Consider the following 26,307-nt stretch of genomic DNA (forward strand, 5'->3'; position numbering starts at 1 on the left):
CCTAATGCCACCAACCCCACCAAATAAACCATTGATCTTAAACTTGACTGTATTTGAGAAGTCAATGGGATGTGTACTGGCACATCATGATGAAACTGGAAGAAGAGAAAGAGCTATTTACTATCTCAGTAAAAAATTCACTGATTGTGAGAGTCGATATTCCTAAATTGAAAAGTTTTGTTGTGCTTTGGTGTGGACTACTAAGATATTGAGACAGTATTTGTTGTATCACACAACCTGGTTAATATCAAGACTGAATCCATTAAAATATCTGATGGAATCAACTGCTTTAACCGGAAGAATGACAAGATGGCAAATGTTGTTGTCCAAATTTGAAATAGTCTATATAAATTAGAAAACAGTAAAAAGAGGTGCTATTGCTGATTTCCTAACAAGCTGAACATTAGAAGACTATGAGCCAGTAAAATTTGATTTTCCAAATGAAGACTTAATGATTATATTTGCGGCGGAAGAAGATACTCCGAATAATGAGGCCTGGAAAATGAACTTTGATGGTGCCTCGAATGCTATGGGATATGGAATTGGGGTAATACTAGTTTCACCAGAAGGAGATCATTATCCTTTTACTAGTAGGCTCTCATTTGAATACAAACAACATGGAAGAATATGAAGCATGTATCTTGGGTATTCAAGCAGCAATTGAGCGTAAAATGAGAATCTTGGAAGTATTTGGTGATTCTGCTTTGGTCATTTATCAACTTCGAGGGGAATGGATGACTCGAGACTCCAAATTGATAGAATACAAGGACTTGTCGATGAATTTGATCAAGGAGTTTGAAGAAATTTATTTCACTTATCTTCATCATGAAGAAAATCAAATGGTGGATGCTCTGGCTACGTTGGCAGCCATGTTTAAGGCTGATGATCAGTCTCGAATGATGCCTATTCAAATGAGTATAAGAGAAATGCCAACTCATTGTTGCAACATTGAGGAAGAGAAGAAAGACGGTCTCGCTTGGTATTACGATATTCTCCAATATGTGAAGTATCGAGCTTATCCAGCTGAGGCAACTGAAAAATGACAAATAAACTTTAAGAAGATTGGCAATAGAGTATGTTCTCGATGGAGACATTTTGTACAAAAAAGAAAATATCAGGTTCTTTTGAGATGTGTGGATAGAATTGAAGCCAAGAAAATACTTTAAGAAGTCCATGGAGGAGTTTGTTGAACATATGCAAACGGATTCACAATGGTTAGACAGATCATGAGGTTCGGATACTATTGGTCCATTATGGAAGAAGATTGCATCAGATTTGCTCGAAGATGTCATAAATGTCAGATCTACAATAACCAAATACAAGTTCCTCCTTCACCACTCCATGTAATGAATGCACCTTAGCCATTTTCAATGTGGGGCATCGATATTATTGGAGTATTTCACCGAAAGCTTCAATGGACATCGTTTTCTTATGGCCATCGACTACTTCACCAAATGGGTTGAAGCTGCCTCTATGCTAATCTCACAAAAGGAGCAGTTTGCAGATTCTTAAAAAAAAGAAATCATTTATAGATATGGAATACCAGAAAGGATCATCACAGATAATGCATTGAATCTGAACAATGATTTAATGAAGGAAGTCTGTACAAAGTTGAAGATCAAACATCATAACTCGACTCCTTATCGCCCAAAAATGAATGGGCCAGTAGAGGCAGTGAATAAAAATATCAAAAAGATCATCACAAAAGCAACTGAAACATATAGAGACTGGCATGAGAAATTACCTTTTGCACTGCTTGCTTATCGCACATCTGTTCATACATCTACTAGGGAAACACCGTTTTCTTTGGCATATGGGATGAAAGCAGATTTACCTATTGAAGTATAAATTACTTCTTTGAGAGTATTGATGGAATTGAAACTTGATGAGGCTGATTGGGTTCAAAGTATTTGATTAATTGAATTTGATTGAAGAGAAAAGACTGAGAGCTATTGTCATAGCCAAATATACCAGAAAAGGATGATGCGGCTTATGAAAGAAGGTTAGACTTCGAGAATTTTATGAAGGTGATTTAGTGCTTAAAAAGATCCTCCCTATGCAAAAGACTTTCGAGGAAAGTGGAAGCCAAACTAAAAGGTCCTTATGTGTAAACAAGGCCTTTTCAGGAGGAGCTTTGATTTGACTGAAATGGATGGAGAAGATTTGCCTAATCCTGTGAATTTTGATTCAGTCAAACGATATTACACTTGAAGAAGAAGAAGAAGAAAAAGAGAAGAAGAAGAAGAAGAAAAAGAAATGAGGGTTCAAGATGAAAACCTAAAATGGGTGTCTTGAAACCAAAGGAGGATTCGAGTTAAAAATCCATAATGGGCGGCTCAAATATTCAAGATTTGAGACGACAGGTTCCCTTGAAAGTCTACTAGTTCAGGGAAATATTCTCATACTCACACATCTTTTGTACGATCTGAATTTTTGAGACACATATCAACTTTCACGGAAAATTTGGATGATGAAATATAACGATTCAACATTTGATATCCATTGTATTTGTTCCTTTATTCTTCATGTAATGTTTACTTGTTTCTTGTTTCAAAGGATTATACTTTTGCCTCTTTTAAATGAAATGTTTTGAATTTAATTAATTACTCATTGCATACAATTACAAAAACAGTGATCAAAAACAACATTGTTTATTATGCTTTACACTGAAAAGTGTCAGAGTACGGGGATTTTAAAACAGGTGTTTATCAGAGAGCACATACAAAAATATGATCATTGAGAAAGAATGGTTAAATTGAGAGTAAATCAGTTTTAACATAATCTTACCTTTCCCAAGCAAAGAAGTCTAAATTTGAAGATGAACAACAAGATAGGCCATTCATTCTGATTGAATTGCTCAGAAAATCAACCAGTGGCCAAAGAATTAACAAAGCAAGATAAACTTTCTCGGGGAGGATCATAGAATCCAAGTTCATGCACAAGAGGTTCAGAAAGTACCACAATCATAACCCAGACATTGGAAAAAGCATAAACTTCATGTGTTATGATCAAAGAGCATCAGAAAACTCAATTTCCAGTCTCGATTTATGCATAACCCTTTAAACATGCATGACAACTCACATACATTTAGATCATCTTTAGGACATATTGCAAATATAAAATCATGGCATATGACATTTGTACAGGATCTTCAAGACCTATCTCATCATTGAATCAATGCATCAATCATCATCAAATATGGCCAGATCTCCTCATCACGTAGGAGCCGTGTCAACTCTGGATAACCAAGATTCATCATAGTATGAGCATTGATAACCAACTGTCCTCATCACATAGGAACTGTGTTATCACCCTTAGATGGCCAAGACTCATGAACAAATGAGCAGTGTTATCACATGACCAGATCTCCTCATTATGTAAGGAGCTGTGTCAACTCAAATAACCGGCCGTCCTCATCACGTAGGAACCGTGTTATCACCCTTAGATGGCCAAGACTCGTGAACAAATGAGCAGTGTCATCACATGACCAGATCTCCTCATTATGTAAGGAGTTGTGTCAACTCAGATAACCAACAGTCCTCATCACATATGAACCGTGTTATCACCCTTAGATGGCCAAGACTCATGAACATATGAGCAGTGTCATCACCTGCCTAGATCTCTTCATTATGTATGAGCTGTGTCAACTCAGATAACCAGCCGTCCTCATCATATAGGAACTGTGTTATCACCCTTAGATGGCCAAGACTCATGAACAGATGAGCAGTGTCATCACTTTACCAGATCTCTTCATCACGTACGAGCTGTGTCGTCTCCCAAATTGAACAACAAATTTCAAAACCAAAAAAAAAGAGAAACGGACAAAATCTGGTTATTTTTTCGTCTTTACCCTATTCTTGTTAACACAAGAATGTACAAAGAGAGGCAGCTGTAAACACCCATTTTTGTCCGGATTTATTATTATTATTATTATTATATTAATAATAAAATTATAATATATTTGTAGGCTTGGACTCAGAGCCCATTACAAGTACCTGAACCAGACCAAAGCCTGAACGGCCCATAACACGACCCAAACTTGGCCCAACTTATCAACCTAACAACAATTAGGGTTTCTAAACCCTAAAATACTAAACAGCTACCACAACAGTGAAGACTCTTCAGCTCCCATCGGCGCCGCTCTTCTTCGTGAATGGACCACTGCTGAATGACCCCAAGCTTTCGTCGATCAACATGGACGTCATCACTTACGTCAAACATCACTCAAAAGCACACACAAAAAATCTGACAGGATATTAGTGCTCCATTAAACATATTTTTAAATAAAATAAAATCTTGAAAAATCAGTAGAATACCCTACTCACTATTCGATATCAGTGGAAGATCCACTACACAACAACTATAAATGGAGGCTTGAAAGAAAGAAAAGGGGGAAGGCAATTTTCGCAGAGAGATTCGAACAGTGAGGTGCTCGAACAAGAAAAAGAGAGAAAATTATAGTTTGAAAAAATAGAGAAGGAAAGAGAGTGCTTACCGAGGAGTGTGGTCATTGGAGGCTGTGGACACCGGAATCACCTAGTCTCACCGGTTCTTCGAGAGGTAAACTTGTAGATCTACAAATCTAGGAGGGTTTTTCGTGTAAACTAGCTTGAGATTTGTTAAGGAGGGAAAGACGAATTTTTGATAAGGGTAAGGTTGCTCCGGCCACCGTGAACCGCCGTGGGTCGGCGCCGGTGAACGACGGTCTTCTACCCTCACCGATGAGAGTTGAGAGAAAATGTCTCTCTCTCTCATCCTTCAGTTTAAAACCGAATAAAATGAAGTGTTTAGCCGATTTTTGGCTTTTTTTAGAGTTATATAACATATCCAAACGAATTAGTTTTGGAAAAGGATTTGTTTGTAATTTTATTGTGGTTAATTACATTTAAGAGGCTTCTGTGTTTGTATATTTATTTATAGTCACCTAACACGTTTTATTTATATTGTATTCATGCATCATATTTTTAAATAGCATATTTTGGCCACCTTAAATTATATATGAATTTTGTATATATATAAATTGTTATCTTGATTTATGAAATTTGCATTTTAGTCACTATTTTGTATTTTACATTAAACCTTAAATTGACTATATGTTTTAATTGCATTATATTTTAGCCTTTAATATTAATGGATTATTTATATTTTCAATACTTACAATATTTAATATTTTAATTTTGGTTTTGGTTTATTGTTCATTTAGTCTTAATTATTTTGTTTTTGTTAAAATGAAATCTTGTAATTATGTTATGAAATTAGGTATATTTTTCTCCCATTATTACTACACATATGTGCATATTATATTATTATATATGTTTTATTACTTATTTGTATACTTTTCATGTAAATTATTAGTTTTTTTAGTTAAAGGATTATTTTAATTAATTAATTTGAAGTAAATTAATTAAATTCAATAAATAGATCATAATTTAACTTTATATTCAATTCATAATTTTCACCATTTATGACAACGTGTAAGCGACACAATACTGATTTTGGGCGCTGTGAGGGTGTTAATCCTTCCCCACGCGTAATCGACTCCCGAACCCGCTTTAATCGAATCTTTGTAAACGCAGACCAGCTTTTGTCTTAAAAATAATTTTTCTTAAAATTGTTTTTAAAAGACTTTTTTAGGTATTCGACCTACCTAACCCAAAGGTCGATGGCGATTCTTTTTCAATTTAATTCCAATTAATCCAAAATCACCAAATTTTCCAAATTAAAAATCGTAACTGTTTTTAAAACAACATTTAATTGTTAATATTTAATTGTTCCACCTAAAAATGGTTATGACATAGAGGATTGGCCCAACATAGTCCACATTCCGCACACTGAAATCCGGTGATTTTCTACTTTAGAATTTTATGATAATTTCATGCAACACAATTTCTTATTCTGGTTGATTGAGTTTGAGTAATCTTGCAATTATCAAACAACAGTTAAGAATACTGACAGCACAAAGGAGCCATGGTTAAGTCTCTTACAAACGTCATTCATCCGTGTCTGTTATTAATGTTATCTGCTGCATAGAATTCATCAGTCATTCACGAATGATTTTGATTTGATGAATTTAGAATATAATCCTTTAAAAACATTTTCAGGTCCTGCTGTCGTGGCATAATGTACCGCGCCTCAATCTGAAAGCTCAGTTCTGTTCACAACCCTGTTGGGACTGGAAGAGAAGAGGATCAATTCAGCGACGTGAAAGAAGCAATTTCTACTACCCCATAAGACAAGGTAATAAATAGATGACAGATAATTCTAGATTCATACATCGTATGTTCATTACATATCAGGGTATCAAATAACGTTTCGAAAATACTATAGCGGCCGTGATATTGCAGTCGCGCCACCGTCCGAAACCGCTATTTGTGGTTTTTGTGGTGGGTCACGGATTCACACCGATCGCGGTGAATTGCGTCCGAAATTTAACGGGAAACGGATGATTGCGCCGATAACGGGACACAATCACCGTTATTCAACTGTGATTCCAAGACAAATACAAAATTCAAAATGCACTGCAATCATCAACTCATCGTATAGAAAACAAAAAAGAAAATGAAGGGAATATATTCCGTGCAACTTGTGAGCCCACAAGCATAGTGAAAAGTGAACTGAAAACTGAAAAGAAAGAAAAATTACTTACAAGTTACAACCAGAGTAGGGAGTGGGACAAAACAAAATAGGTTATTTAATCAACCGTGAACTCAAATACCCACACAATACACATCTTACCAAAAATCAACCGAGAAGGGGAAGAGCCAGAAAAACAAAGCCCAGTCAGTAGGAAGTCTTCTGTCCGTCGAGCTTCGCCGCCGGTGAAGGAGTAGATCAAGGCATCAAGCTTCCCGCTTCCATTTAAGAAGGTTTTTTTTCTGCTTAGTTTAGGAAGATTGAAGATGAAATCTTCACTAGGGGATTTGAGGTTTTGATTTTGAACATGCAAGACTGAAATAGGTGGGGGTGAAAAATGAAAAATATTTAACTGGGGAATGTAAATGAGAAGAAACGAAGAAGATGGCTTTGAGAGAAGTGAGAACTGAGAACTGAGAGTGGGAATAGCTGAGAAACTTCTCGGGACATCTCTTGGAAGTTGGATACTTGGATATTTGATTTGTTTTTCTTGATAATAATGATAATATGTAAAAAAAAATTACACATTTGATTAGACAGGAATCATCCAAATATCTAATAAAAAATGGACCATTAAAATAATTTACAAAGAGCCAAACAGTCCGTCCCCAACTAAAAAATTAAAATATCCAATGCCCCAGTCACTAGCCAGTTAGCTTGTAAATTGAAATGGTCAACGCCTAACCACTACCCAATTGGCCTTAAAATTAGAATGTCTTAATACTTGCAGATTGAATAATTGAATCCAATGAGTTCTTTCTTCTTCCTTTTAAACCTTTTAAATTATTTATTTTTTTAAGCTTTGAAATGACATAATAAGAATTTTTTTTATTTTGTTCAAGCATATTTTGATAAATATATATAATATAGATATATAATAAATTGTATAAAATCACAAATTATTAAATTTAAAATTATTTTTTGTTAAATTAAAGTTTATATTTAGATTTAGATATCCGATCCGAAAATTTGAATATTCGATTTTTTCAGATTGAATACAAATCACGGTTTTAATAATCCAAATTTGAGAACAATATTATAAAAATCCACATATATTAAAAAAATTCATCATAATTTTTATATGTTTACTTGATCATGCGTGCACTCTACCGTCGTGTTACTTGGGATGGGCATGAAACTCGAACCTGACCGACCCGATCGAGTCAATTTTTTTTTTAAAAAAAATTCAGGGTCGGATCGGGTCGTGTTGGGTTTTATATTAAAATATTCAGAGTCAGGTCAGAGTCGGGTTTAAGATTAAAATAATCCTATCTGATTCGACCTGAATAGTTAATGCATAATAATAATTATTATTTTACTTTTTTTGCTTTCCTGGTAATGCTAATGCGTAGCATTTTCTATCATTTCAAAATATAAAAGAAAAAGATGAAGGAACCATCAAAACAAAACTAAGCTTGTCGGCAACTTTCATGGTTCCCGATGGAGGTGAATATAATAGGCAAGCATGATATTAGGGCGTGGCTTCCAAGTTATTTAACATCTGCAAATATTGGCCTGAAACCAGTGGATTGTCTTCACTTTTTGTTTGTTTAATAAATGAGATAGGGTTATCTTATTTGTACTTGGTCTGCATTTTTAATTGTTTATTTAATGAGGCTAGTGTGATTGCTTAACTGTCACTAAATTTTTTTTCAGTTCCAACGATTATTTTAGCTATTTAACTCATTTTAATGTTTTTTACGCTTTTAACTCCTTTTTATTTACCAAACGTCAATGCAATCCACGTGGAACGCATGCGAGCAAATGGGGTCTTTGGGGCTATTGTTGGGTCTGGTTTTCAAAGTGTAGAAGCAAGCGACAACTTTTTATGGCAGAGTCATCGAGGCAGACCAATTGATATTAGGGTGTGGCTTCTAACGATTATTTTAAGTATTTTTTATTTTAAATTAAAAAATTTGTGGATTTTAAAAAAAAATAAATCGGTTCGGCGGGTCGGGTCAAATTTTTAAATTGTCTATCGGGTCGGATCGAGTCGGGAAAAATCAATTTCGTCGGGTCGGGTCATAGGTAGAGGCTCCTTCTTCTCGAGTCGGTCGGGTGGACCAAAAACCTGACCCAACCTGACCCATACACATCCTACTGTTACTACTGCCTGTGAACTGGAGCCATAGTAAATAATTTTTATTCCTTTTCTCATTGATTATCTGACAAATTAGATGCCACAATAATTACTACTTTACTTTTGTAAGCAAAAATTCTCTGTCACACTTCAAATATTTTATTTCTATTTTATTATATAGTTTTGAAATTAAATAACAGCTAACTACATTCAATGAGTGTGATTATATAAAAAAAAAATAGGTACAATTATTTCATGCACCACTTATGAAATTTTGTTTTGCAAGCTAGTTCTAAACTTCTAAATTTTTAATATTGTCATATATTAATTTCAGTTTAACTTATATTTGTGTTTACAAGCTAGGAAAATTATATTTTGTTTAACTTTACGTATATATTAATTTTAGTTTTATTGAAGTGAAGCATGCCACCACGTATTGAAAAGTTTCCGACTGAAGGATTAGAAGGTGCACCGGTAGAGATATAGGTTGGCACTTTGGAGATCCAGTTCCAAATACGAAGGAAATGTTGTGTAAACTTTGTGGCAAAGTTGTGAAAGGAGGAATAACACGGTTTAAAGAGCACATTGCTCATAAAACTGGTGAAGTCGCACCATGTCCTAATGTCACTGGTATGTGAATATGTGATAGTGATACTTTATAATTTCTTTAGAAAAAGAACTTTATAATATTTTTAAATATTAATATAAAATTATACATTATTATAGTGTGAATTATATTTATTTGATACAAGTATCATTAGAGAAAGCATAGAAATTACTTAAAGAAGCAAGGAAAAGAAAATGGACAAAAAAGGAGAACATATGAATTCTTATCACAATTAAGGGAAGAAGAGGATGAATTCGTAGATGATGTTTCTGCTATGAGACAATCCACTCAAAAGATTCAATCACAACACGAATGGCATAGAAGAGAAGAAGTCAGGCGGAGTACAGGTGTGGGATAACATTTATGAAGAAGGGATCTTCTTCTCTTGGATCACGTGGAAGATATCGTGAAGAAATAGTTGATTTTAGTTTAAGGGGAACTATACCTGAATTGCTTAAGCAAAAGCTCAAGACAACCAAGGTTAGCGAGTCTATTTTAAAGACATTGCGTAAAAGATTGGTGAAGCGGTCTCGAAATTATAATATACGATCGCCTTCCTTTCGATTAGCAAGCTCGCCTTGGTTGTATAACTTAATTCAAGTATCAATGGAAGTTGGAAAAGGTGTAAAGCTCCCAACACCTTATGAGATTTCAGATGTGTATTTGACATCGGAGTATGAACAAGTTCGTGAATGGGTAAATGAATTGAAGATGCATTGGAAAACTGGATGCAACTCTGATGTGATGGTTGGACCAATAGTTTAAATCAAATGCACATCATCACTTCCTTGTTTATTGTAGTAAAGGAACCGTATTTTGGAAATCTGTGGATGTCAGCGTTCGTAGTAGAGATGTTGAATTCTACTATAATTTGTAGACAAAGTTGTTGAAGAAATTGGGGAAGAATACATTACCAAATAGTGACCGACAATGAGGCAGCAATAAAGCCGCTGGGAAAAGATTATGTTGAAAAGAAACCATCTTTATTGGACCTCATGTGCAGCTCACTGCTTAGATTTATGTCTTGAGGATATTGGAAAAAAATCTAGTGTAGCAAAAGTGTTAGAGGAAGCGAAGAATGACATGCTTCATATATAATCACATTTGGACCGTTGATTTGATGAAGAGTATACTCACAGTAAGCAAATTCTTCGCCTGCTCTTACTCGATTCGCTACTCATTTCATACAGCTTGAGGAGATACAAGGCAAAAACAAGGTTTGAGAGAGATGTTTAAGTCAAAGGTCAGTATTTTATAATTAGTTAATACAGTTACTGATTACTCAAATATAACAATATTTAATGATTTATTAGTTCCAATTTTAAATAAGTTGAATTATTATTGATTTTTTTCTTATTAAAATTTAGGAATTCAGAGAATCAAAATGGGGACAACAGAAATCAGGCCTGTTTATGAAGCAAAAAATTGTTTGGGAAATTTTTTTTGAAAAAAGCCGTTGATATCATAAAAGTTTACGAACCCCTAGTCAAAGTGCTAAGGCTTGTTGACGGTGGAAAAACCAACAATTGGTTTTATTTATGAGGCCATTGATAGAGCTAAACGAGAAATTAAGGAAAATTGTCGATATCCATCGAGTATGAAAAATTATTGATAATAGATGGAATTTATGCATTCCGACTTGCATTCAGCTGGTAAGATAAAATATATCATATTAAGAGTTATTTTTATTTTTTATTTTAAGTTTATAATTTATATTATTATCATTTGAGCATAAATTATGATTAGGTTTTTTCTCAATCCTCAATTTCAATTTGGGGTGGAGCATTCTGAATGTATTAACAGAAACATAGAAGGAATAGATCAGTGATTGAAAGATTATAACCTTCTATTGATAATCAAATCAGAATGGTTAATCATGTTAGATTCATTCAAGTGCTATTATTTGTAACTTAGTTAAATAATTTGAAATTGAAATATTTTTCTCATTTTAACTTAAACTTTATTTATGCAGTTGTTACTATTCGAAGTAAACACGAGACATTTGGTACTCCAGGCACAAGGAGCTTGGAATCAAATGAATCCAGGTAATAGTTAATTATATTATTTACTTTATTATTTATTATATTTGTACATTTTGATGTTAGTTTGAAATTTAAATATATTATGCACTGAGTGGTGGATGATATATGGCACATGTACTCCTGAATTACAACGATTAGCAATTAAAGTGCTTAGTCAAACAACTTCTGCATCAAATTATGAACGAAATTGGAGCACATTCAGTTATATTCACACCAAAGCAAGAAACAAGTTGAAGTAAAAAAAACTTGAGAAACTAGTGTTTACCTATTATATATGAGACTTAAAATGAGGCATCAAAAAAGAATGAGTATTGATGATATAACGCTAGTTACAATCCTATCAGCCTTGATAACATCTTTGAAGATATTGATTCACTATCAGAATGGCTTCAAGAGAAAGAGAATCCATTATTAGATGGTGAAAATGCTGGTGTGTTGCATGTGGATACCTCAGATGATGAAATGAATGTTGATGATCAATCTCAACAACAAAATTTATCTCATTCAAGCTCTAGTGCAACACCAAGTCAAAGTGGTGATGGACCCGATGGTGGTGGTTTAAGTCCAATTGATGACGATGATAGACAGAGTGGTGATGGAGCTGAATTTAGATCTTCTAATCGGTGTGGAGAAGAATATGTTTATACAGGCAGGATATTTTCGTGCTTCATCTAGTAGAGAAATAACCAAGAGCTCGATCAAAAGGAAAAGGGAAAGACACCAGAAAACATACTTCTGAAGGTTCTTCTTCCGTAGAAGATCGATTTCTAGTAATCCTGGGTATAGCAATTCATCTACTAGCACTCATGGTTTTTATCCACACGGACAATCTTCATATTTTCAACCTCCATATGGTTTTTATCCACCATATCCTAATTATGGTGTGCCATATCAGCCTCAAATATACCCTCAGCCACCAATGTATCACCCACCTCCACTTCACATGTATCCTCCTCCTCAAGTATATCCTCCGTCTCAATTATTTGAAAATCAAGGTGAAAATGTTACATTTTTTGGATATATTTTTGGACAAAGACCACAGAGATCAAGTGGAGATCACTCTCAAAGTGAAGGTGAAGGATCTGATCTTCCTCGTTATTCCACTAATTGGTGAACTGTTACCACCCCATTTCTAAGGTGTGTTTGGCCTACCAAAAGAATCTATGTTTCTATGACATTTAATTAGTTAGCATTTTTTTGGATTTTAATTTACGTTGTTTGATTGGTTTTAGATTAAAAGAGAGACATCCATAATGAAGATTGTTGAACATCTTGACATAGTTAGGTTGCTTGCAAGAGGAATGTGTTGTTTTAAGTATGTACATCTTAACAGTTATGTACATGAGGTATGTGTTGTTTTAATTATTGTACATCGTACTTTTATGCTTTTGCTTTAATGAAGATTGTTTTCTTACTTTAATTATTGCATGAGATATGTGTTGTTCTTTTGCTTACATTTGAGATATATACATACATTATTCTTGAGTTTTCAGTGAAGGAACTTTTTGATAAAATGGTAAATAATTTCTTATCTCATAGTTTAGCAAAACTTATTTTTATCCATTTTAATTATTAGATTTTCATATGTTGATAGTATTATTTGTTTTAAATAATAATGTATTCACAATGTCATCATTAATTAATTATCTATCCTATCATCGGATTTTTAAAGTCTTCTATTTGGTTAAACTATTTTATATATGTTAATTTCGCTTAGAAAATTTTAAAAATCTATAAAAATGATTATTTATAATTATATTATTTTTATTATGTTTTAAGATAAGTTGTGCAAAATTTTAAAAAATTCACGACCGCGACACCCGCAGTGAACGCGATGGCATCCGTTATTTCCGCAACCGCGATAAACGCGACGCGACCGAAAACGTGACCGCGAACGCTATTTAAAACCCTGCACTCGAGTTTCTTCTCTGAAATCATCGAGCAAATCTTCCAGATCATAAGCAGCATGTTTGAGCTTGCGAAACCAATCATGGATGGCTGCTTCCTTCAACTGTCTCTGCTCGGCATCAAGGAGCACAGCTTGGATTTTAGTAAGAGTGCTGTGCAGACTCTCGAGATCTGTTTTGAGGCTCCCAGCAAGTCCGATGCCCTCCAGGAATAAGGAGTTCAAGTTCTCCAAGATGGTATTCACAACAGCTGAAAGAAGTACGTCCGCCATTTCCACTCTCTCAAATTTCACAACCAGCAAAGCAAAGATTGGCAAGTGTAAGAAGAATTTAGCAACGAAAGGAACAAGGATGAATATATGGACTACTGAAGTAACGATGGCCACATAAATTTGGACCAGCAGCCTCTGTATGAAAAGTAAACAAAGAAGAGTAGCGTTTTAGTATGAATAAGACGTGTCTTTATAGCAACAAATTAGGGGCAAGTAGAAATAATTGTGTAATATGGACATATAGTACACCAAGACAACCACCCACCACGCTATTATGTGGAAAAAAGATTAAAGAAGGAAGAATTTGGGGAAAATACAATTCATTGTGTTGTCTTATTGGAAAAAAAGAGTAAAAGTTATCATTTTTATTAGAGGATGAGTTCAAGTAATTATAATTAACTACCGCCTCACTCGCTCCCCTCGATTTATCACTATTTAAAATTTTTTATGTTATCTATCATATGACATTTGATTGATGCCATTAAAATCTGTCATAAGTAAACTGATTCTTCCTCTGGAAATGAGGGAACGACACAAAAATCTCCTATGCTCATCCTTTGATAATCATCAGTTGTCTTCAGCTTTAAACATTGGATGTATCTCTCTCTTTTAAATTTAAGGTGTTTATGGAGTAGGAAAAATCTCTGTTACTCGAATTTGGGAATTGATTGGCGCAAGTATTTTTTTATTAATTTTAGACATTCCATATATTCTGTGGGTCCTTGAAGGATCATTATCCTTATAAACATGTTTGAATATGTGTTGAAGACGAGTATTTAAAATGGAAAGCTGGAGTAGTATTTAGCATGTCATGATTTTCATGTAAACATTATTTAATATTGACCTGAACCATTGAAAATGATCTCTCTTTTATATTTAAGGATCATATGGAACTGATCATATAAGTTTTGCTTCTTTGGTTTCACATAAACTGATATGGATCTAACGAAACTTCCTTTATCATTGTAGAGGCATGCTCCATCTGAGAAATTACATGACTGAAGACGAAGCTCAACAGTGATGGGGAAATTGAGAATCTGGAAAATGTTGCAGAACCACATGCTCCAGTTGACGCTGTTGCATCCTGAAACCTGAATTTTAAAACTCTCAAGGGTCTAGCTGTAACATATTCAAGGACAGGTAAGAAGTTAAAAGTTTTTAACAGATGCATCAATTCCATAAATCATAAACAACTAAACCTGAGTTGGTTCATATTTCCCGTTATACAAAATGATAATTTCCAACATATTCGACAACGTATATAGTTTCTATTCTACTATGCAGAACCGATCAAACATGAATGTATTTTAACTTCAAAAAAAGTTAAACAGTCGGACAAGAACTTAGCACAAGCCATGGTCAGAATGGATATTCCTGTCATTGTATATGTGCAACTTCACCTTAGACCCAAACAGTGTTCTAAGAAGGCTATCCGAAAAATGTGGAAGAATATCAAGACAAATTACGAAAATAGAAAAGGACTTCCAGACACCAACACTGCTCCATAGGTTTATATTGTCAAGATGATTGTAAGAAGTGTGATGTCAACAGTTTCTATCAATTGTCCTTGCAAAGATGAAAACGCCATACATGTAACATCTTGATCCCTCTGCTACATGTTTTCCCTTTCTAACAAAGCAAATCATTAGTACAGCTCCGAAGCTGAGTTAATTTGCTGTAGACTACCATATTTTCTGTATTCTCACCATGCTTCACCTCATGATTACTATAATACATATCCAGTGACTTGTTGAAATCTCCATGAATTTTCTCAAGTATGGATGCAACATAGATTCATTGACCTTTACTATCTGAATAAACTTGTTTTCTCAAATATGATTTAGTCAAATAACGAGGCAAAATGTTTTACATCTTAAGGGCATTCTTCATTTTTTTTATCAGTCTTACCACCTCTAGAGTCATCCACCAAAAGTTTACTGAAGAAGCTAGTTATTGTAGGTTGCTTTGAACTAGCAGATTCCAATTTTGATTTACTTTTTACTTTCTTATTCGACTTCTTCTCTGTGTTTTTCTTCCTTTACCAGGAGATACGTCGCTCCAAGTAAGTTTCAAACTAGAGGTCCCGCTGGTCTGACTTGAATAAGTACTTATACTTTCATCAGTGCTACTATGGAAAGGTCCTGAATTCGAAGTGATATAGAGCTGTTTGATGAACTGACATGGGATGCAGAAACAGAAGTTCTAACCACAGAGACTTGCTCGTAGAACTCAATTTCATGTTCATAAAAATTAGAAACTGCATCAACAATATTCCACCTTGAGCTGCTAATCAAATCTAATATCTGGTCCCTGGTCACCCATTTGGGTAAAGAATCCCCGATTTCCTCAACGATCCTCCCTCTTTCCTCCTTGCTTGGTATGGTTGACTCTTGTGAATCAGGTTTGCGCACACGATATATCATTAGATGAAGCATCAATGTCATTAATCTCAACTGTGTTTATTTTAAACCTATTTTGATTTCTCTCCATGTCCCTTTCCCCATTAGCATCTGTCTCAACTTTTACTACAACTCACGATTGCCACGATCACAACCTGTCGGCAAGTCCTTGTTATTGGCCATTTCATAAATCAGTTCATCAAAGTGCTTTCTCCGTTATCAGCATGTTCACTTTCACACTTCTCAATTTCCATACTAACTGTAGGAATAACCCTCTTTGGATTAAAAAACTTCACATATTCTCTAAGTTCATCATAATTAGAATGCTCACTATAAGGGACTAGATGTACCTCAAATGTATCCTTGGATTGCACAGAAAATTTATTCCGTTTGATTTCATAAGTCCACCCCGTCGGCACAAATCCAACAACCTTTTCATACCCTTTTTCCACCATAATCTCTTCCATTATCCCGAATTCGGCCTAAAGTATGGCCAAGTCTCACCTAACAAACTCCAACCAACGACATGAACATCACTCTCACTCTCATTTTCCGTAAAAATGACATCGTCACCGTGTCCCAATACATGTAAAATCTCCATTTGCCTCCCATCAACACATATCTTCGTCTTACATCTCCGTGCAACCTCAACCAAAATCTTCTCTTTCCCAACACATAAGTAGCAATAAGAAACAAAACCCTCTTTTCCCAAATTCCTTACCTATCCTATCTACCACACTAACCACATAATCAGCCGATTCTTCTTGAGAAGGAAACACAAATTTCGGATCACAATATGTAGTCTAGAAAAATCACATCACAGCCAACAAATCCAATCAAATAGCTATTCAATTTCATTGAATTGCAATAACGAAAATCACCAGTGTGAACATACCTTTCAAAGATCCCATTTTTAGTGGGAACTTTGAATAAGCATTGGACTGCCCCAGGGCAATGATTGGCGTCAATGAGAACGACCTCGCAGCCATCAATTACAACGGGGTCGTTTAAAGGCAAAGGGAAGACGAAACGGGGTGGAATTTTAAGGGTTTGGATGAGGAGGAGGGAAGTGAGGTGGGAACAAAAGATGATGCCTTTGGACCAGGAAGGCGAGAGGCCGGAGTAGTGATCGGAGTGGAAGTGGAGAGGAAGTAAGAGGCGGAGAGGGTGTGGAGGGGTGGGAAGCAATCGATGACGAAGCGGGTGTGGGGTATGAGTTTGGAGGGAGGGAAAGTGGGGGAATTGGGCGAAAAGAAAGCGTTGAATTGGAGGAGTTTAGGGCAGTGAGGTAGAGCTGGTGGAGTCCACGGTCAAGGGTTTGGCTGTGGCGCGGATTGGGCGGACATTGGCGTTGTTTCGCAAGGTGGTGTAAGGGTTAATTGGGGTGGGGGGGGGGGGGAGATGGCATATTTTCTTTAATAGATTTGCGTGTGCAACGGTTGCCACTTGCTAGTTGGTGAGGTTCACCGGCGCCAAAGCGCAGTTTTTTCCTGATGTTTCCATTTGGTTTAAAATAAAATTAAATGTTAAAATTATACTTAAGTTAACTTTAATTGTTTAAAGATTTTTCGTTAAAATATATAATATTTTTTATATTTTTAGTTGTCTAATATTTTGTATTTATACTTTTAAGTGCCTACAAAGTAACGGTCGTTAAAATATCATTAGTGAGGCGTGTTATGTTTATATTTTAGCTTACTGTAAAATAAATGTTCAACTATACCTTAAGTTAACTTTAGGTATTTAAAGAATGTTTTGCTAAGAATATGTGTATAATGTTTCAAACGTTACAATTTTAAGTCCCTAGGTTGTAAGACAATTAAATTTGCTCGTTTTTTAAAAAGTTAAAATATTATTTTTAAAAACATTTTTAAAAAAAATAATTTTCCCTCTGGCCCGTGTAAATATTTCCCTCACTCGGTTACGTTCAAAAATACCTCTTTATTGTCTCCATAAATTCTTAAAGTTAATTTAAAGTGAGAATGATAAATATGGGATTAAGGTTAGTGATTTAGGTATTAAGTTAGGGATTTAATTTTAGATTTATGAATTTAAGGGAATTGAGACAATAACAAAATGAATGATAGTAATGGACGTCAGCAATAGGTGAGTGGTCATTGATGACGATGACTGCAGTGGTGACAGAAGATAATTTAATGAGTTGAAATAAGATTTTAGGGTCACATGTTTTTTTCGTAATTTTAGAAAAAATGTTTTTAAAAAAATAATAATATTATTAAGTTTTTTTAAATGTATATATAAACACGCACGTATCACTAATGGGTTTTTAACGATCATTATTGCATATGCACTTAAAAGTGTACCGTTGGAAACGTTAGACACATTTTTAACAAAAAATTTTAGGCACTTAAAGTTAACTTAGGTATAATTTAGGACTTACTTTTTTATTAAGTCAAAATATAAGCATGACACGCAATGGCGGAACAAAGAAGAACTAGTGGGGCCATGGCCCCCTAAAAAACATTTTAAAAATAAAGGATAAATTATATATTAATACATAAATTATTACTTTTATTACATTTTGATACCTAAACTTTATTTTTTCAAAATCATACATAATGTTTAATCTAGGTTTCAATTTGGTACCCTTTTTAAAAACTTAATGGTGTAAAAAATATGATGTAAGTGGTTTATGTAATTTTTAAATGATGAGTACCAAATTGAAACCTAAACTAAATGTTAGATATGATTTTGAATAAAAAAAGTTTAGATACTAAAAAAAAAAAGTACTAATTTAAGCACTAATCATGTAGCTTACCCAAATAAAATGTATATTTTGATTATTAAATTTGGTCCTTTCACAAAATGTATAATAAAATATTAAATTTATTCAAAAATAGTATATATTATTTTAGAATTTGAAAACCACTTAAATATCATTATTATAAAAGTTAACATCCATTTTTTGTACTAACTTTTTAAAATGAAAATAAATTTCCTTTATTATTTATAATTTCAATATACAAACTATCATATATTTTTTTCATGTTTGATTATTTGTCTTCTTTAACATGTTTACCTCATCAGTTATCAAGTATTTTACTTTAATTTCATTTCAATTGAAAGTACTTTTAAAAAAAATATTTTTTAATTCAATTTATGTTTATGATTTATTAGAAATATGAATTTATTATGTGAGTTCCTCAATCTTTATCTCTAAAATAAAAATTTAGACACAATTCTAAATATTATTGTCGATATATTTTTTTCTTTAAATCTTTATGTGAACAAATGAATTTTAAGATTTATAATCTTTTACTAATACAATACTTTAATATATAATTTACATCGACAAAATATTAAACATTTTAATTAGTATATACATTTTTTAAGACGGTCCCCTCAACTATAATGTTGAGTTCCGCCACTGATGATACGGTCACTTAACGATTTTTCAACGGTCGTTACTACGTAGACACCTAAAGTATAATAGAAAAAAATTTAGACACCTAAAAGTATAACGTCAGAAACTTAGACGCCTACTTTTAATAAAAAAATAAAAACCTAAAGTTACCTTAGGGTATAGCTTAGGGTATAGTTTGAGCACTTTTTTTTTTATTAATCCTTTATATATATATATATATATATATATATATATATATATATATATATATATGTCTTTTCTTCCAAATATACGGCCTATATTTTTAGAGAAAATTATTTGTTCACCCATTTATTATTTAATTTATTATTTAGTATTTAATTATTATTGAACAATCACATTTGATCATGAGTCAAGCTGCTCATTTTATTTCTCATATTTTTTTAGGTCATGAGTTATAGACTCACGAAGAATACTCCTCTTCCTTCTTTTAGAGTTCCCCTTTTTCCTTCCTCCCAGGCAGGTTTAGATTTAAAATTTGTCAAAAAAATTTAACTATTTTTTTAAAATCATATCTAATATATTGTTTTGAATTTGTTTTGTCACTCATCGTTAAAAAATTAACGATGATGATGACGTGTCACCATAGATAATATCACGTCAACATAAAAATAATTAAAATGACATGTCAGTATCACAATTAATTTTTAACGATGGTGATCGAAACAAAACCAAAATGTAACATTAGACATAGTTTTGAAAAAAAAAATTTGTGATCAAAATAAAACAACACCAATTATGGGTATCGATACTCGTAGCAGTATCGATACTAATGCGATACACTAGAATCCAACATCTTACCTCGGTATCGATATCAAAGATAAAATGCGATCGCTACTCACTTCGCAATTTATCCAATTTAAAAAGTGTCTAACCTCATTTTTAGGTCCTAAGACCTTACCTAAGCTTAATCAAAAGTAATTTAGTTATTTCTTCTTACTCGAGAGCACATCAAACATTACATGTCAAGGATGAGAAGCTCAATTATTTAACATGAGAGTCTTGTATTTTTTCATAAAGTATTAGGCTTAAAACATCATAATTTAGGATTAAAAGCAATTTGATAATCTTACTCGCATAGTACCGAACAACACATTATGCATATATACATGACAAGCAAAACATCACATCATGAAAATCATAAAACAATCCAAAATCGGAGGTATTTTAAAATTGGGTATTAAGTATTTGGGCTGTAAATGTATTTTTCTAATTAAAATGAATAACTATAAAATAGACTTGTTGAGGCCCAGACAAAATGGGTTTCTACAACGATCTATTGCTTAAATTGAATTAAAATAAATTTTCAATTTTATATTTGACTCAAAAAAGCTTAGAGGTAAAATCGATACTAACCCAAAAGTTAAGTGATTTTGAGGTCTGTTTTCTGCCACTATCCTTTTGCGGATTAGGTGGTGAACCCTTTGAAGATGGTTGTTGTTGTCTGCTTAGTGAGCACTGCAGTCGCTGTCCGGTGCCCCATGTTGGGTTTTTTTGGCAAGGTGAACTTGTTAAAGCGACGGCAACTTCATGCTTTGTAATTGTTAAGATTCTTTCCATGTAGGGAACTCATAACACTGGTTTTACAGATATATTAATGAATGGGGTTATTCAAAATTGAAAATGGAGGTCTTTGGAATGTGATAGGGCTATTCTCTGACTCCATTTTTCATTCATCCTATTGGCGAGGAAGCAGAGCGGGGGAATAGACAAATGAGTGATAGGTTGAGAATTCAATCGAGTTTAGTTGAATTAATTTTTTTTAATTTAGTCGAGTTGATAAGTGATATTTTATAATTTGAACTTTATTTGAGTTTTGTTGGAGCCGATTTTTTTTTTGAATTCCTGTTTAAATTTAATTGTGAATGTTTATGATACTATTGATTTTAATTTAAATAATTTTTTATAACCATATATAATACATATTTATTTTTTCATAGTATTTCATAAGTGATATACATATCGTGCAGAGTTAAGAGACTGGTTGAACTTAATCAATCTACTAATTACTAAATTTTTTAGTTATTCGAGATCTATTTTATAATTCAATTTTAATTTAATTTTTTGAATCGAGTCAAGTTATGAAATTACGAGTCGAATTAAGTATACTCGATTCGAATTTTTAACGTCGAGTCAAAAAAATATTTTTTTCCGACTCAACTCGTGTTTACATATGATATATAATAATATAAATTAAATTACATATTTCATTAATTTAATTTAAATTTAAATGATTCAATAAATTGATCTTTTATATTTCTAATTTTATCAATTAGTTTATAAACATAAAGAATAAAAACAGTAAATTACTTGAAAATATAATCAAGTTAATAGATATGTAAATGTTAAATAAAAAATATTATACCCATTAAAAATGAGAAGCCAGCAATTTTATTAAGCATTTAACTACTATGATTAAAATAATTAACTTCTTGTAAGATTAGTGTAATCGAGAAATACACTTTTATCATCTAGAAAAAGTAAAATTAAATTATTATTATTTTTAATTAAAATTAATATTATAGAACAATTAAATCAATCCAATTTATTTTTTATAATCAAACTTCCATTCAATTCATGAATACTTATAATTAAAACTAACGAAATTAATATTCTTACAAAAAATTCAAAAATATCTAAATTTGTCTTCAAAATCAGTGTAGGAATCAGGATACAGAGAATTACAATAATCAAAGTAGAAGTAACTATTTTTGTTAAAATGTCATATACACCAAAAGGGTACGATATTAATATAGTTAAAGAGTAATTATAAGTTTAATAGTTAAACTATACTTTTATTATGTTTTGATACTCTAATTTTATTTTATTTTTAATTATACTTAATATTAGTTTAAGTTTTCTTTTGATACTCTACTGGTAAAAACTTAACGGTATGTTGAAGTGTCACCATAAGCTAATGCCACTTGTCGTTGAAAAAAATAAAAAAATATCACGTTAAATAATTCTGTTAATTTTTTAATAGCAAGTTTATGAATCTAAATTAAACTTTATATATGCTTTTAGAAAAAAAATTAAGTACAAAAAATATAAAATATAAGTTGATATTAAAGGTGTAGTTTACCGATTAAATAGGTGGGGTGATTAATTGATGATCCTAACAACTCACAAGCTTTGAACCTGATAATGTTGAGAGTTTGGGAGCTTCTGCAGTGCGGAGTTCAAAAAACGGTTAAAAGGCGGCGTGATCGGTTAAATAAGTGACCGTTAAAATTTAGACCTGTTATGTTATATCATTTAACCGGAAATATTATCAAGTACAATAACATATTAGGTTGAACTTATATAATGTAATAGGTAACGCTTATATAATAAAATCATTTAATCGGAAATATTACAAGTACAATAACATCAGGTAACGCTTATATAATGTAATAGATAGCGCTTATATTGACCTATTTCTAAGTAAACTGATATATTTATACCGGTAACATTGCAAATTTACCTATTACATTATATTATCGGTTTCGATGTTTTTTGGATCGATACAATTTTAAATGTATCGACACTTATGCATGCACCTCGTTGGGCATTCATTATGGAAAAAGGTATCGACACAAACTTAAAAAGTGTCGATACATTATTTAGACTTATTTTCTCATAAAACCGGTATATTTCTATCGGGTACATTGTAATTTTACCTATCGCATTGTAATTATCGGTTTCGATGTTTGTGGGATCATACTTTTAATAAATGTATCGACACTTTATGCGTGCACCCTGTTTGGCATTCATTATGGACAAAAAGTATCGATACAAATTTAAATGGTGTCGATACTTTATGCTGACCTATTTTCTTATAAAACCGATATTTATACCAGTTACATTGTAAATTTACCTATTACATTATATTATCGGTTTCGATGTTATGGGATCGATACTTTTTAATAAATGTTCGGCACTTTATATTATGGACAATAAGTATAGAACAAATTCAAAAATTGTCGATACATTATGTTGACATGTTTTCTAATTAACCGGTATTTTAGTTATATTGTTAATTTACCTATTATATTAAATTATTGGTTTCGATGTTTTTGGGTCGATACTTTTAGAAAATGTATGGACACCTATTAGCTAGTTATGTACATACCTAAATATGTCTTGTGAATTTAATGTTGTACACACCCTTCAACTACCACTACCAATACCACATCATATTGAAAGCACCTAACATGTTCAATGAACATTTACTTACATATTCATCAACTCCGGGACCACTGAACTGCACAACAAATTTTTCCATGGATCATACTGATGCAGACAATGTTAAGCCAACCGAGGAATGCCATGAAGTACATAATGTTGATGAATCTGACAGATTGGTTGATCAGCTATTCTCTTCACGTGATCAAGCTTGTACTTTACAAGGGATTCGCATGGGAACATGGGTTTAGTGCACGTAAGGAACAAGACGCCTTGACGTTGAAGGGAATGTGAAGACACAAGAATTTTGTTGTTCCAAAGAAGGGTTTCGAGTATCAAAGTCAATAATGTTGATCGTCAATGTGCTCATAGGCCAGTCACAAGAACAGGTGCAAGGCTAGAGTCGTAGTTACAACAACAAATACAAACGATCAGTGGGTTATAAGTAAGTTTATCAGAAACATAATCATGCATTGTGCACACCTGCTATGACACCATTTATGCATTCTAATAGAGCTGTAAGTAAGGCTGATATCGATGAGGCAACAACATTAAAGAGGTCAGTGTTGGAACGTCACAAGTAATGAACTATTTAACGCAGCAAGCAGGGGGTATCATAATGTTGGATTTACACAAAGACCTGTACAATGCACTTCAAAAAGGTAAAGCAAAGGAAATCGTCGATGGGGATGTGAATGCGCTTATTGCTTACTTTGATTAAGAAACATGATGATCCCGGTTTTTTGACATACTCGGTAGACGAATCAGGGGTATTGCATAATTTTATTTGTAGATTCTACATCGAGATCAGATTACACATGCTTCGGTGATGTAATTGTATTCGACACAACGTACAAAGATAATTTGTATGGTCGACCAATTATGCCTATTGTAGGTGTCAATCATCCCATAACACAATTGTGTTTGCCACTGCAATAATCGCTGTGAGACGTCCCAATCTTTCAAGTGGGTGCTACAGAATATTTTAGAAGTCATGATGAATAAATCGCTTATTTCAGTTGTCACGATGGGGATAGTGCAATGCAGAGGGCTATCAAATCTGTTATCCCTTATGCTAAGCACAGATTATGTTCTTGGCATCTTTCTCGCAATGCACAAGCTAATTGGTGACCCAATATTTACAGCAACATTCTCAAATGCATGGTTCCTGGTGGACAACCGAGAATTTGATATTCAATGGCGTTCGGTTGTTTCAAAATTCAACGTCGAAAAGCATCCATGGGTGGTTGAGAAGAGAAATACTCGGCACTTATGGGCACAAGCATATCTAACCGGTTATTTCTTTGCCAATATTCACTCACACAAAGGTGCGAGTCTATGAATGATTCACTCACGATTGCACTAAAACACAAGAAGAGTATTTAGATGTTGTTCGTGCAATTGAAGATGGGATTAGTAGAATGCGTATGAACGAGTTGAAAGCGGATACTTAAGTTCCCAGACGAAGCCCTTCCTGATCAAAAAACTGGTCGACCTTTAAAGCCATGCTGTTGAGATTTTTACCCGCGAATCTTTTCGTGCGTTCCAAGATTAACTTCAACGGGAGACATTGTACCTGATTCAAGAAGAGATTCAGTCCTTATCAGATTAATGTCAACATTATATTTTGACAAAGTACAAAGGAAAAAAAATATGACATTTGAAATTAGTTTTGATTCTCGTACGGGAACCTTAAATTGCTCATACAAAAAATTTGAGACCGTTGGACTTCCGTGTCGCCATCAACTTCACATTTTGAAGCACTTGGATTACACATATTTACCCGGGACTTTGATTCAAAGTAGGTGGACTAAGGATGCAAAGGCTTCTGCACCCAGTTTTTTTGACTTGAATGTGCCTCCAAAAGTGATGCAAATGGCAAGGTTCGCTGCTCTACGTTCAACGTCAAGTAGGTTTTGGTACATTGCATCAAAGACAGGCGTGTCTTTCAAAACCGCAAGAGAAGAGATGAAAATACTAACAGAAGAAATTGAAAACTCGTTTGGTTTGAATGATTCAGTCAACTAGAGCAGTGTAGTAAACAACGTTCGCGACCCTCAACGAAAACAAAGCAAGCGAAAAGAAGTACCAAAAAACAAGGTCGAGAAGAAAATTAGGTGATGTAGGTACTGCAACGATGAGGGACATAACAAACTAACAGTCCTCAAGTCAAGCTCAGTTTGAATACAACACATACTACATCAACTGATTTTTCGAAGACGGGATGGAATGGCCATTCAGTCCCACACGTGATGACAATGATCTACATATCGTAAGTATCAACATGACTCCTATTGGTATAAGAAACATGTACAAGAACCTATTGTTAACTTTTCTCATCTCACACATAATTACATTCACATACAAAATTATAAATCGTATACAACATTATAATCTTATACAAAATTAACCCTACATTAACAAAATTTCCTCTCTTAGTCTATTTTGATTGTGGCTTACGAGACTGTTTAATATTTTATCTCACATATAAAGCCAAACAATCTGTAGACTAGAGTCTCCCGTAATCATGCCGGAATCAGTTCTGTAACTTGTATTATCCAGGTTAATCATGTTGACTGCATAGACAAAAAAACCTGCAGGGTCCAAATGGTAAGCTAGGAATTGGTAAGGCAAGCTTTTTGAGGGTTTAGGGTTTAGAGCCCTCAACGTAAATAGTGCATGATTGAACATTCGTATATAGTTGTATTCAGTTGTTGAAGAATGTCTTAATTTATATAAGGATAATTGTTATATATACGTTCAATTTCGGGACCAATTAGTTAGATGCATGCAGTAGCCT

At 33.3% G+C, this 26,307-nt stretch overlaps 1 protein-coding gene and 1 pseudogene across 1 annotated transcript; one reads left to right on the forward strand and one right to left on the reverse strand.

Moving 5' to 3' along the window:
• The first annotated feature begins 617 nt into the window (after positions 1–617).
• Positions 618–1,043, forward strand: LOC120196872. Its single transcript, XM_039198564.1, has one exon. It carries the CDS (start codon positions 618–620, stop codon positions 1,041–1,043), a length of 426 nt encoding a protein of 141 aa, XP_039054495.1.
• Positions 1,044–13,259: 12,216 nt separating this feature from the next.
• LOC120196873 lies at positions 13,260–20,903 on the reverse strand (annotated as a pseudogene).
• Between the last annotated feature and the right edge of the window lie 5,404 nt (positions 20,904–26,307).

Source organism: Hibiscus syriacus, unplaced genomic scaffold (assembly GCF_006381635.1).
Source record: "Hibiscus syriacus cultivar Baekdansim isolate YM2019G1 unplaced genomic scaffold, ASM638163v2 tig00117034_pilon, whole genome shotgun sequence".
Classification (NCBI taxonomy): Eukaryota; Viridiplantae; Streptophyta; class Magnoliopsida; order Malvales; family Malvaceae; genus Hibiscus; species Hibiscus syriacus.

Coding starts and splice junctions, on each gene's coding strand:
- LOC120196872 (XM_039198564.1), top strand. CDS start 618: ATGGAAGAATATGAAGCATGTATCTTGGGTATTCAAGCAGCAATTGAG.